At 60.9% G+C, this 10988-nt stretch overlaps 1 protein-coding gene across 1 annotated transcript in view; it reads left to right on the forward strand.

Annotated features, from left to right (window-relative positions):
* FAM20C (FAM20C golgi associated secretory pathway kinase) overlaps positions 1 to 10339 on the forward strand; it is a 28548-nt gene extending 18209 nt beyond the window's left edge. Inside the window, exons 4-11 of the mRNA XM_036240427.1 lie at positions 2659 to 2751; positions 3557 to 3672; positions 5924 to 6104; positions 7164 to 7273; positions 7467 to 7548; positions 8126 to 8185; positions 8692 to 8937; positions 10288 to 10339. Coding sequence (XP_036096320.1) covers positions 2659 to 2751; positions 3557 to 3672; positions 5924 to 6104; positions 7164 to 7273; positions 7467 to 7548; positions 8126 to 8185; positions 8692 to 8937; positions 10288 to 10315 — 916 coding nt within the window. The 3' untranslated portion in view covers positions 10316 to 10339. The remainder of the gene's footprint in view (positions 1 to 2658; positions 2752 to 3556; positions 3673 to 5923; positions 6105 to 7163; positions 7274 to 7466; positions 7549 to 8125; positions 8186 to 8691; positions 8938 to 10287) is intronic.
* Positions 10340 to 10988: the final 649 nt, after the last annotated feature.

Raw genomic sequence — 10988 nt, forward strand, 5'->3', positions numbered from 1 at the left:
GCTCAGCGTGACCATCTGGGCCCGACAGAGGCGTGACGTTTTGGGGCTCTCCTGAGAGCAGGGGTGCACGAGCACCTTCCTCGGGGTCCTGGCTCTTCTGGATCCCCCAGGTTCTTCCTTTTCTTCCCTCTCCAATCTCTTTGGTCAGTACCAAGCCCACCTTTCCCCAAACCCGTCTCTGAGCCGTGGCAGGACGGACACCTCGGCTGCTGCTTCACAGGAAACAGCCTTTTAACCTTCTCAGCTTCCGCTGTGCAGGCTCAAGGCCAGGTACAGCCTGCTCTGACCTGAGGCAGTGGGAGGGGGCTCCGGGCACTGACCCCTCCCTGTGCGGGGCCAAGAGGACATGTGGCCAGACCAGGACGCTTCTCCCATCACTGGCCCCGGGGGTTCAGCATGTGGAGGGGTGGGGTGGCGGCCTGCTCCCTGCCTGTCATCTGGAGAGAACCCTGACTTCTGGGCACTGTGCTCCGGGCTGCTGTTCCAGGAGACACTTGTCCCCCCACTTGTCTCCCGTCCCCCCACTTCATCGGGCAGGCACAAGCTCTCGTAGCTGGGACAACCCACCCTGTGCAACAGCATCTTCTTTCCGTGTGTCTGTCCGCCCCAGGAGGAAGCCCAGACCTGGGTGGGCCAAGGCGGTCATTTGCTCTCCCACACCTGGGCGCACCCTCAGCCAGGACACCTGGAGAAAGGAGAGGTTGCCAGGTGACCAGGTTCAGCCGTGACCAGTCTCCTGCCTGGGGCAGTGTGTTCAGTACTTTTCCAAAATGTTTTCCCCGCCCCACCAAGTCAGCGACAGCACCTTCTGTCTGCAGCGCGGCCCAGGGAGTGGCGGGAAGGTGGCACCTCCTCACGTAGGTCCCCCGGCCACCCTGCTTGGCAGCCTGGCACCGAGAAGAGCCAGCATGTCCCTGCGGCACATACGTGCAGCTCTGCGGCCCCCGGACTCCCCTCGAGCGTGAACGCCTGGTAGGGGCAGCCTCCGAGGCGTCACCTCGCCAGACGGTCCTGCAGGGGGACCGGCCAGGCGGCCTGCTCCTCCTCCGTCACTGCAGTGCACGCGGGCAGATTGCGTGACCCCGTCAGCACCGCCCTTCACGGGAGCCTTGCAGACTCATCCTGGGCCCGTCCTTGTCGTTGTCCCTCGTGTGTGTGGGTCAGACCTGCTCGGAGGACAGGGAGGTGCGTCCGCCGGCCAGAGCCCTGTTTGAGTGGCTCGTGAGCATGGAGGTGTCCGGAGAAGGTCCCTGTTCTGCAGCTGGGGACACTGAGGATGAACAGGGTTAGTGTACTCGCCCAACCCTCCTCGCCGGAACCAGGTCTGCCCACCACCGGCCCAGGCACCTCTGTTCCCTCTCATGGGCGTCTGCCCAAAGGACCGGGGAGGCCCACACCCCACATCCAACCTGTTTGCCCTCCTCCCCTTGGGCTACTTCCCGAGGGCACAGCTTGGCCCCGTGGGTCCCGCCCCAAGGAGCTGCCAGTCTGTATGAGCCTTAAAGCCCCTCACAAGCCATGCACTGGGGTGGAGGTGCCCAAAAAGCATGACCGCCCCAGGAGACTCTCAGACCCTCTCAGGACTGAAGACAGTCTCTGGGTGCACAGATGAGACAGCATTTCTCACCACTTCTCTGTAATTCCGGGGCCATTCTGGGGAAGGGCCTGTGTGGCCGCGGGCTGGGGACGGAGCTGCCGCTTTCTGTGAACAGCCCGGGGGTGGAGGAAGGCTCCAAGGTGGGAGGTGGGAGGGAACCAGGAAGTCTGCTGGAGCCTGGTCACAGAGACTGCAGGACGTGGCTGGACTCTTCCCAGAGCAGTAGGGCTCAGAGCCGCCTGCATCCAGGTGTGACCTACTCAGAGGTGAGGGAGAGGGGAACAAAGGCCACATAGAAACACTCACTTTCTAGCATCACAGATATTGCCACTGCACAGCAGGCAACAAGAGGTCAGTACCGGTTAGAGATGATAGCCATGGAGGTCAAGGTGGTGGTGGTGATGGTGGTGGTGGTGGGGATGGTGGTGGTGGTGGTGGTGGTGGTGGTGATGGTGATGGTGGTGATGGTGGTGGTGGTGATAATGATAGTGGTGATGGTGGTGGTGGTGGTGATGGTGGTAATGATGGAAGTTGAAGAAATAACAGTGGAAAGAGCTTGATGCTGCAGATAGATTTATACCCCTTTCCTGTGCTTCTTCCTTCAACCCCTCCTCTGTTCATTGTTCATTAAACACCTGTTCTAAAGCAGGTGCCTGGCACCCCTGCCCGGGCCCTGCAAGCAGTGGCCTAGTGTCATGAGGCCCAGCTCCTCAGGGAAGAAGCCTCCATCTCAGGCTGCAAGAAGGTCCCTGGGGCCGAGACAGGTCTGGGGGGCGCAGGGCACAGCATGGACCACGCGCAGAGCTGGGCAAGGCCTGGGGCTGGGGCTGTTGACAGCGTCAGTGATGGCAGAGCAGCAGGGTGCGGAGAGGAGGCAGAGCTGGAGAGGTCGGCAGGTGTCCAGCAGCTGGGTTGGGGAGGGACGGGGAGATGGGGTGAGGAGTAAGTGCGGGGAGGCCCGGCCCCAGAGCCCAGGTGAGACTGGTACGAGCCGCACACGCCCTTCCGCTGGACGGTTTTCTTAGTGATGATCCCTTTCTGTTCTGCCCCCTTTTCTCTAGGCAAACGAGGGAGCAGGAGACGCCCCCTGACTTCTTTTACTTCTCTGACTACGAGAGACATAATGCAGAGATCGCTGCCTTCCACCTGGACAGGTGAGTCGGTCCACTTGCAGCTCCCCACAGAGGCCAGGTGGCTGAGGTCTGAGTGCTGAGCTTCAGCCGGTCCCTTCAGCTCTCACCGCTCCCAGCCAGGGTGCCCGTGGCCACCCTGTGCACCGGAGACGGGGACTGAGCATTCGATTGGCCTGTGCTCATAGCCAAGCTTCTCCCGTGAGAGCTGATCCTGCCCTTAGGTGCTGCAACCAGGCACACGTGCCCTGCTGTGCCCACGTCTCCAGTAGCATCTGCAGGACACGGCCAGGTGGCAGGGACCAGGGTCGATGGCAGACCACTGGGTGTGAGGAAAAAGAAAGGGGAGCATTGTGAATTTTGCTCAGGGAACTGTAGGTGTGAATTTCTCTGGGAGGTGAGGACGGACCGAGGGAGAGAGTCTCACAAACTGTCCCCCCACTGTGGTCACCTGCTTGGAGTCATCTCTACCTGGCAGAATGGATTCCTCTTCGGGGCTCACAGAACCCTTGCTGCTGGGCGGTGGACAGGCGGCTATGCACAACCAGGTGGGATGGACAGCCAGCAGCCCCTGGGCTTGCTCAGAGCCCTGCACCTCCCAGGGACAGTTCACGGGCCTGGCTTTGGGGTCAGACCGAGGGGCAGAGGCTGGGCCACCAGTGTCCACTGCACCCAGGCTGGTTCGAAGTCAGAGTCCTGTGCTGCCCTGGTCTTACAGCCCAGGCAGAGCCCAGGCCCCAGGAGGCAGACGGCATATTCACTCAGCCCCACCGACGGCCGCCCACAGGGGCCCGAGCTAAAACTCCCTCTCACGTCCCTTTCCTGCCAGGATCCTGGACTTCCGACGGGTCCCTCCCGTGGCCGGCAGGATGATAAACATGACCAAGGAGATCCGGGATGTCACCCGAGACAAGAAGCTGTGGAGAACCTTCTTCGTCTCTCCAGGTGAGCGCACCTGCGGAAGCCCGCCCTGCCTGGCCTGCGGCACACAGCGCGGGGCAGTCACCCCTGGGCAGTCGTGCGGAATGCTGGCTCAGCCTGCACGTGTGCCCTCCCCCGTCGAGGGCGCCCCAGGCGGCCGTGCTTTCCTACTCAGTCTGTCCCCGGGGGGTTGTCGGGGTCATTTCTACCATGTGATTTTCAAAGGCAAGAGGAATTCGTTGTGGAAAACTCCCAGGCTCCCCAGAATCCTCTCTGGGGGTGCATGCAGGGAGACCTCTGTTCTCTGAACTCTCGGGGGCCGGGGGCACAGACTCTGCTCTCCCTGGTGCTGGCACTGCAGGGCCCCGGCCGCCAGGCCACTGGACTCCCGTGTCGGGCGACCCAGGCTGTGTGGCTGCTTCTCGCCACATCTTCCTGCAGTTTTTATTGCAACGTTTCTTATGACCTATTTCAAAGTTGCAAAAATTAAGGTAACACCTGGTTCTCAGGTGCCCGCCACCCCGTTTAGCCTCTGGCCGCATCTTTCTGCATCGGAAGTGAGTGTCCAGGCTGTGTCCAGGCCGCATTTCCACAGCTCTCAGAACCGCCTGAAAGACAGTGTCGGGCCGGCAGAGAGGAGGGTCAGAGTCGTTGCTGAGAACAGGCACGGCGTGGCCACACGGCTAGGCAATGTCGGGGCTCGGGGTGCTCGGGGCGCTTGCCCCCACATCTCGACACCCCCCAGGCTCCCGAGGGTTCCTCCAGGACACAAATGAAGTGATGAGTCATGAGCACATGGACACGCGAGGAGGCCAGTTGGGCCTGACCGGCAGGAGATGACCAGCCAGGGCCTCGCAGCAAAGCCGTGAACCCTGGCAGCGAGCTGGTCATCCACGCACCGTACACCTCACCATTTTTAACTGCACGGTTCAGAGGTTTCCCAACAGTCACGGTTTGTAGGACATCACCACTGCCTGTTCTAGAACAGCCCCCTGGAGTCACTAGTCCTGTGCACATTCGCTGTGCATAGAATCATACGATGGACGGCTGGACTTCTCTTACGGAACCCGGTCTGTTCCCGTGCAGTGACTGTGGGTGCACTCCTTTCAAAGTCACAGTGTCCTGTGTGGGGATCTAAGGTGACACGGGCCCCATGGTGTGAGTGGGCCGCACTGTGTGCACCCACTCGTCACTGGTGGACGACGTAGGCGTTTCCACTCTTCCGCTGCTATGGACAGCCAGGTGCACGCCGGGCACCGTTTTCACTCCTCTGCAGGGTGTGCCTCTCGTGGGGGCTGGGCTGTGCACACCCTGACTGTTCTGAGGCAGCACCAGCAGCTCTCACAGGGCTGCTCCGTCCCACAGTCCCACCAGCACGGCGTTGGGTTCTAGTTTCTCCAGGTCTGTGAACACTTGCTGTGATCTGTTCCCCTGGTCAGAACTGTCCAAGTGGGTGCAGAGCGGACCTCACTGGATTGACACGGTTCTCTGAGGACTGGTGTTGAGCGTCTTCTCATGTCCTGGTTGGCCGTTTGTGTGTCTCCTTTGGAGGAACAGCCCTTGAACTCCTCTGTCCATTGACTAATTGGGATATTTATCTTTTTTTTAATCCTCACCTGAGAATACTTTTTCATTTACCTTCAGCTAGAGTGGGAGGGGGAGAGAGAAAGAGAAACATCGATTGGTTGCCTCCCGCACAACCCGACCAGGGCTGGGGACCGAACTGCAACCAAGGCACATGCCTTTGACCAGAATCGAACCCGCAACTCTTTGGTCCTCGAGCCAATGCTCTAACAACTAAGCCAAATCGGCCAGGGCAGATTATTTATCTTTTTAATGTGTAGTTGTAAGAGTTGTTTGTATGTGATAAATGCTAGATCCTTATCAGAGATAACATTTGCAAACATTTTTCCCCCACTCTGATTGTCTCTTCACTTTCTTAACACCGTGAATGGTTTTTTGCTGGTGAACAGTGACTGTAGGATTTCCATAGACTCAGTCTGTTCATTTTGAGGGTGAACAGTAAGAACCTGGGTTCAGATCCTAACTCGAACAGCCATAGCTGTGTGGCCTTGGGCAGGTTGGCTGCCCTCTCTGGACCTCCCTTTCCTGTAGCGCGGGGTTGGAGGGGTTTGCTGAGATGGAATGTGAGAACACGGGGGCCCCACCTCCCCGGGACGACAAGGGCTGGGCCAGGACAGACACGGCGGGGAGGGCCTGGCGTGGGAGCCCGTGGCCCTGCGCAGCCCACTGAGCAGCTGGTCCTCTGCCGCAGCCAACAACATCTGCTTCTACGGCGAGTGTTCCTACTACTGCTCCACGGAGCACGCCCTGTGCGGGAAGCCGGACCAGATCGAGGGCTCGCTGGCGGCCTTCCTGCCAGACCTGTCCCTGGCCAAGAGGAAGACATGGCGGAACCCCTGGCGGCGCTCGTACCACAAGCGCAAGAAGGCAGAGTGAGTGTGAGCCGGTTGTGGCCACAGCAGCCCTGGGCAAGGCCCCCACGTCCTGTCTGGCTGTCCTGGGTCCTGGCCTTGACCATCGCCGCCCTTTGTGTGACGGGGATCAGACGGTCCGGAGGGAGGTCCTCACTCTGAAAGTCAGATGTGGCCCTGAAGGGTGCTGCCCCGCACACGTGGGTCTCTGGGAACACAGCCCCTCTGTGTTCAACATGGTTTCCTCGCCCCTGCCCTTCTTGTCCCTCAAGCAAAGGAAACGTCCCCTGTTCTTGTAGCCACAGAGGACGTGAGTGAGGTGTCCAGCCTCTGTTTCTTTTCTTTTTCTTCTTTACTGATGTTAGAGAGAGAGGGAGAAAGAGACAGAAACATGGATGAGGGAGAACATTGATTGGCCACCTCCTGCATGGCCACTGGGGATCGGGCCCACCACCTGGGCATGTGCCCTGATCAGGAATCGAACGGGTAACCTCTTGGTGCTTGGGTCGACGCTCAATCACTGAGCCACACCGGCTGGGCCAGCCTCTGTTTCTTTTATTTTTTTATTTAAAAGAAAAAAATTTTTAAATCCTCACTCAAGGACATTTTTCTATCCACATTCAGACAGAATGGGACGGAGGGAGGGAGGGTGAGAGAAACATCGATGAGAGAGAGAGACACACCAACTCGTTGCCTCCCCCCTCAATCCCAAACAGGGCCAGGGAAGAACCACAACTGAGGCACATGCCCTTGGCAGGAATCGAACCCACGATTCTTTGGTCCACAGGCCAACATTCTAACTGCTGAGCCACACCAGCCAGGACAGCCTCTGTTTCTTAACAGTGACCCTCCAAACACCTGGCATCCAGGATTGACCGTGGCCTCCAGGTGTGGCCAGTCTAGGGCAGGGTGTTTCATCACCTCCTGGCCCCATACTCCTGTTAATGCAGCCTCAGCCCGCGTGGGCATGTCAGTCTGCAGACTCTTCATTTTATAGCGACATCTTTTCTCCAAACCCAGTCCTTGGGGTAAACCCCGTGACCCAGACCTGAGCTGGCCCCTCATACTGGCTCCCTGCAGGTGGGAAGTGGACCCTGACTACTGCAATGAGGTGAAGCAGACACCCCCCTATGACAGCAGCCGCCGCATCCTGGACGTCATGGACATGACCATCTTCGACTTCCTCATGGGTGCGTATGAGGGTCTGTCTGCTGGCCCCGACGCAGCGCCAGGCACAGGGATGCTGCTGCAGCCTTGGTTTGTGGAGGGGCCCGCGTCCCTGCTTTTCCTGTGACAGGGCTGGGATCGGACCCTGGGAGGGAGGGTAGCCACCTTGGAGCCACACAGATGTCTAGCTGCGGCCGGGTTTGCTTTTCTCCGCAGGAAACATGGACCGCCATCACTATGAGACTTTTGAGAAGTTTGGGAACGAGACCTTCATTATCCACTTGGACAACGGAAGAGGGTGAGCCCTGGTCCTGCAGAGGCTTGGGAGGCTGGCTGCAGCCCCTTCCCAGAGCCCGGCCAGATGGGAGGCACGGCTGTCTGTCGGGGGGGACAGGGCCGTCCCCAAAGGTCCACTCTGTGAGGCAGGGCTCTGTAGGTAGGAGGGTCACAATGTCATTTCACCTCATTCTCACAGTACCCTGTGAGCTGGTTCCTCTTGTATCCCCCCGTTTCCACGGGGAAACTGAGGCCCAGAGAGGTTGCTGGCCAAGAAGAGCAGGGCTGTGCGGAGCTGGGAGGGGCGTCTGCTCCGCAGGTAGGCACCTGGGACCAGCAGGCGAGGACAAACGGCTCCCTGCCCAGGGCACGAGGGAGTGTCCGTGGTCACGGGGAAGGGACCCCGTTCCACACATCACAGCCGCAGGGCTTACTGCCCCGGGGAGACCAGCTTCGGGCCTGGGCGCGCACTCCTCCTGCCGGTGCCACGGGCCATCTGGCCGACCCTCCTCAGCCGCTGCTCAGCCTGCCCAGGATGAGGAGCTCTGCTCGCCCCGTGGCCAGAACGCCAGGCCCTGATAACTGCGTTTCCTCCGCAGGTTCGGGAAACATTCCCACGACGAGCTCTCCATCCTGGTGCCTTTACGACAGTGCTGCAGGTACCACCTCTGCCCTCCGCCGGGCAGGCGCCGCCCCGCGCCAGCGTGACCCCCGCCCCCCGCCGCCCCCCACCGCCCCCCGCCAGCGTGACCCCCGCCCCCCCGCCCCCCCCCGCCGCCCCCCGCCAGCGTGACCGCCGCCCCCCGCCAGCGTGACCCCTGCCCCCCCCCCCCCCCGCCGCACAGCGGCAGGAACACCTGCGCCCCCCCCCCCGCCCCCGCCCCCGCCCCTCCTCTCACCCTCTCGGATGACGGCCCAGACCCTGCCCCTCCACCACCCTCGCCAGGGCTCGCCTGCCCACCTCCTCCCTGCAGCTGGGAGAACAGGCTGTGGGCAAACCACCTGCCCCTGGCTAAGGGGACATCTCAGTGTCCGCCTGCTCGGACGGACATGCGGAGCCAAGCGGGGCCGTGTCCCTGGCGAGCGGGCCACCCCTAAGGGCCAGGGAGGACGGACCGCGCTGTCCCGGCGTGATGTCCTCAGCCCGGCACCTCTCCCCCTGCAGGATCAGGAGGTCCACCTACCTGCGGCTGCAGCTCCTGGCCAAGGAGGAGTACAAGCTGAGCCTGCTGATGGCCGAGTCCCTGCGCCAGGACCGCGTGGCCCCGGTGCTCTTCCAGCCGCACCTGGAGGCCTTGGACCGGCGGCTGCGCCTGGTGCTGCAGGCCGTCGGGGACTGCGTGGGGAAGGACGGGCTGGGCCGCGTGGTGGACGACGACCTGGACCCTGCGCACAGAGGCCCCACCGATAGGTAGTGACCACAGCCGCCGGCCAGCGCTGAGGACAGACACAGGGCCCAAACCGTGAACTCGGGAACTACGGGGCTGCTCTCGAACTTGGGGACCTCGGACGTGAGGTCCTTCGGCAGTGGGTCCGACAGGACACACTTCATTCGTGTTCAAGACCTGAACGCGTTGGGGATGGAGCTAACGGACAGAGGCGACCCGGCGGCCCACCCTCTGTATGGAAGGGAAGCCTTTATTTACTGTTTTGTATTTATACACAGATTATATGTATATAAACAGAGAGACTTCTACCCCAGACTCACACAGAGAGCCACCCTCCTCCGCGCCAGGCTCTCCTTGGAGGGTCCTGTGCTGTGGGCCCAACTTACAATAGGAACTCTCTTCTCCTGCCCCAGCCACACGCAGGGCCCTTCCGACCGCGGGCTCCTGGTGGCCACACGGACTTGCGTGGACAGAAGAAAACTCACATATGTCCTCAAAGTGACAAAAGCAACTAGTGACCGTTTCTCAGGGCCGCCCACCAGCACCCAGGACCCATGGTGGCGGCCCAGCGTGCAGCTCTCTTTGATGGAGACGGTGTAGATGCGTCGCCCGGGGTCCTCTGCACACCTCCGGTGCATTTTTGTGGAATAGTTCGCAATGTGATAAAAGTGCAATAAAGATACAGCAAATGTGTGTCGGGGGCTCCGCAAGGTCCAGGTCTCTCACACCCTTGTACTACGGTGTCTGCCCACCTGCCCCCCAGAAAAGCAAGTCCTGGCACTGGGCATGGCGAGGCCCCAGCTCTCAAGGTGGCCACTGGGGTGGCCATGCACCTGGGCTGGAAGGAGAGGCCTGGAGTAGCAACTGAACTCTCCGAGAGCGAGGGTCAGGCGTGGCGAGGGGCCTCCCCCCTGCCCAGCTCCCAGAGGAGCTGGCTCCCAGAGGTGGGTGGAGAGTCTCCCAAGCACAGGCCAGCCCTAGAGGGCGTCAGATGGGCACAAGTGTTTACCCAGCAGGAGCAGGGCTGCAGGAAGGGTGGTCCAAGAGATCCAGCCCCTAACCAAGTGCTTCCCTCACCTGCTGGCCACAGGTCTGAGACCCAGCTGCACTGGGCCCTGCCCGGGAGACTCTGGCTCATCCCAGCAGTCACCAAGAGCGTCTCCTGGATGCAGGGCACTAGGATGCCCGAGCCTGAGAGGGGTCAGGGAAGCGCAGTGTTAAAGACGAGGGTTCCCAGAGCAGAGTCTGGAAACCACAGCCCCTCCAGCCTTTTCTTGGGCATTTCTCATCCCCACTGCAACCCGGTCCCTGTCAGAAGTTTCTAGTCTCTGGAGCTGAGCCAAAGGGTGAGTATTATTTTCCTTATTTTACAGATGGGGAAACAGAGACCAGGGAAGGTAATGTCACTGTCCAAAGGTCAGAGCCAGGGCTCCAGATCGCTGAGGCCCGCAGGGCACAGACGGGCACCAGGCTGCGGAGAGCTTCCGGAGGAAGAGGACAGGTGGCGTGATCACAGGCCCCCAGGCCTGTCCCCACGTCTCGCGACCTCAGCATGTGCTTCCTGCCCAGCTGGGTCCTCTGCTTCCTCCACCAGCCAACAGCTACTGCGCCCCCTTCCCCCTTCGCCGCAGGAACGGGGATGAGGGCGAGGAGCAGGGGTCTGGCGTCCTCGTGATTTGATCTGCAATGTTATTTAAGACTTTTCAAATTCAAAATGCAGTTAGAGCTGCTGGCTGGGCAGGAAGGTGGGGTCAGGGAGCTGTGAGGCAGGACCAGCCACGTGGCCACGAGGCACCACCACCTTTCAAGCACCTGCTCCCGGAATGGCTCTGCCGCTAGAATCGCTGCCCGGGTTACAGCTCTGCAAACCGAGGCTGTGGCTGGCAAAGACACTTCCCTGAGTTCAGCACGGAGTGAGTGGCATCCGGGACCCTCATCTGTCTGGCAGCTGGTTGGCGTGGGCACCGTGACGCCTGACCCGTCTCCATCTTCCAGTTCACGGCAGCCCCAGGAAGCCCAGCCCTCCCATCTCGGGGATCCCGAGGAACCGTCTGGAGGAGCGGGAGGGGAGGGC

This window comes from Molossus molossus, unplaced genomic scaffold (assembly GCF_014108415.1).
Source record: "Molossus molossus isolate mMolMol1 unplaced genomic scaffold, mMolMol1.p scaffold_m16_p_4, whole genome shotgun sequence".
Taxonomy (NCBI): domain Eukaryota; kingdom Metazoa; phylum Chordata; class Mammalia; order Chiroptera; family Molossidae; genus Molossus; species Molossus molossus.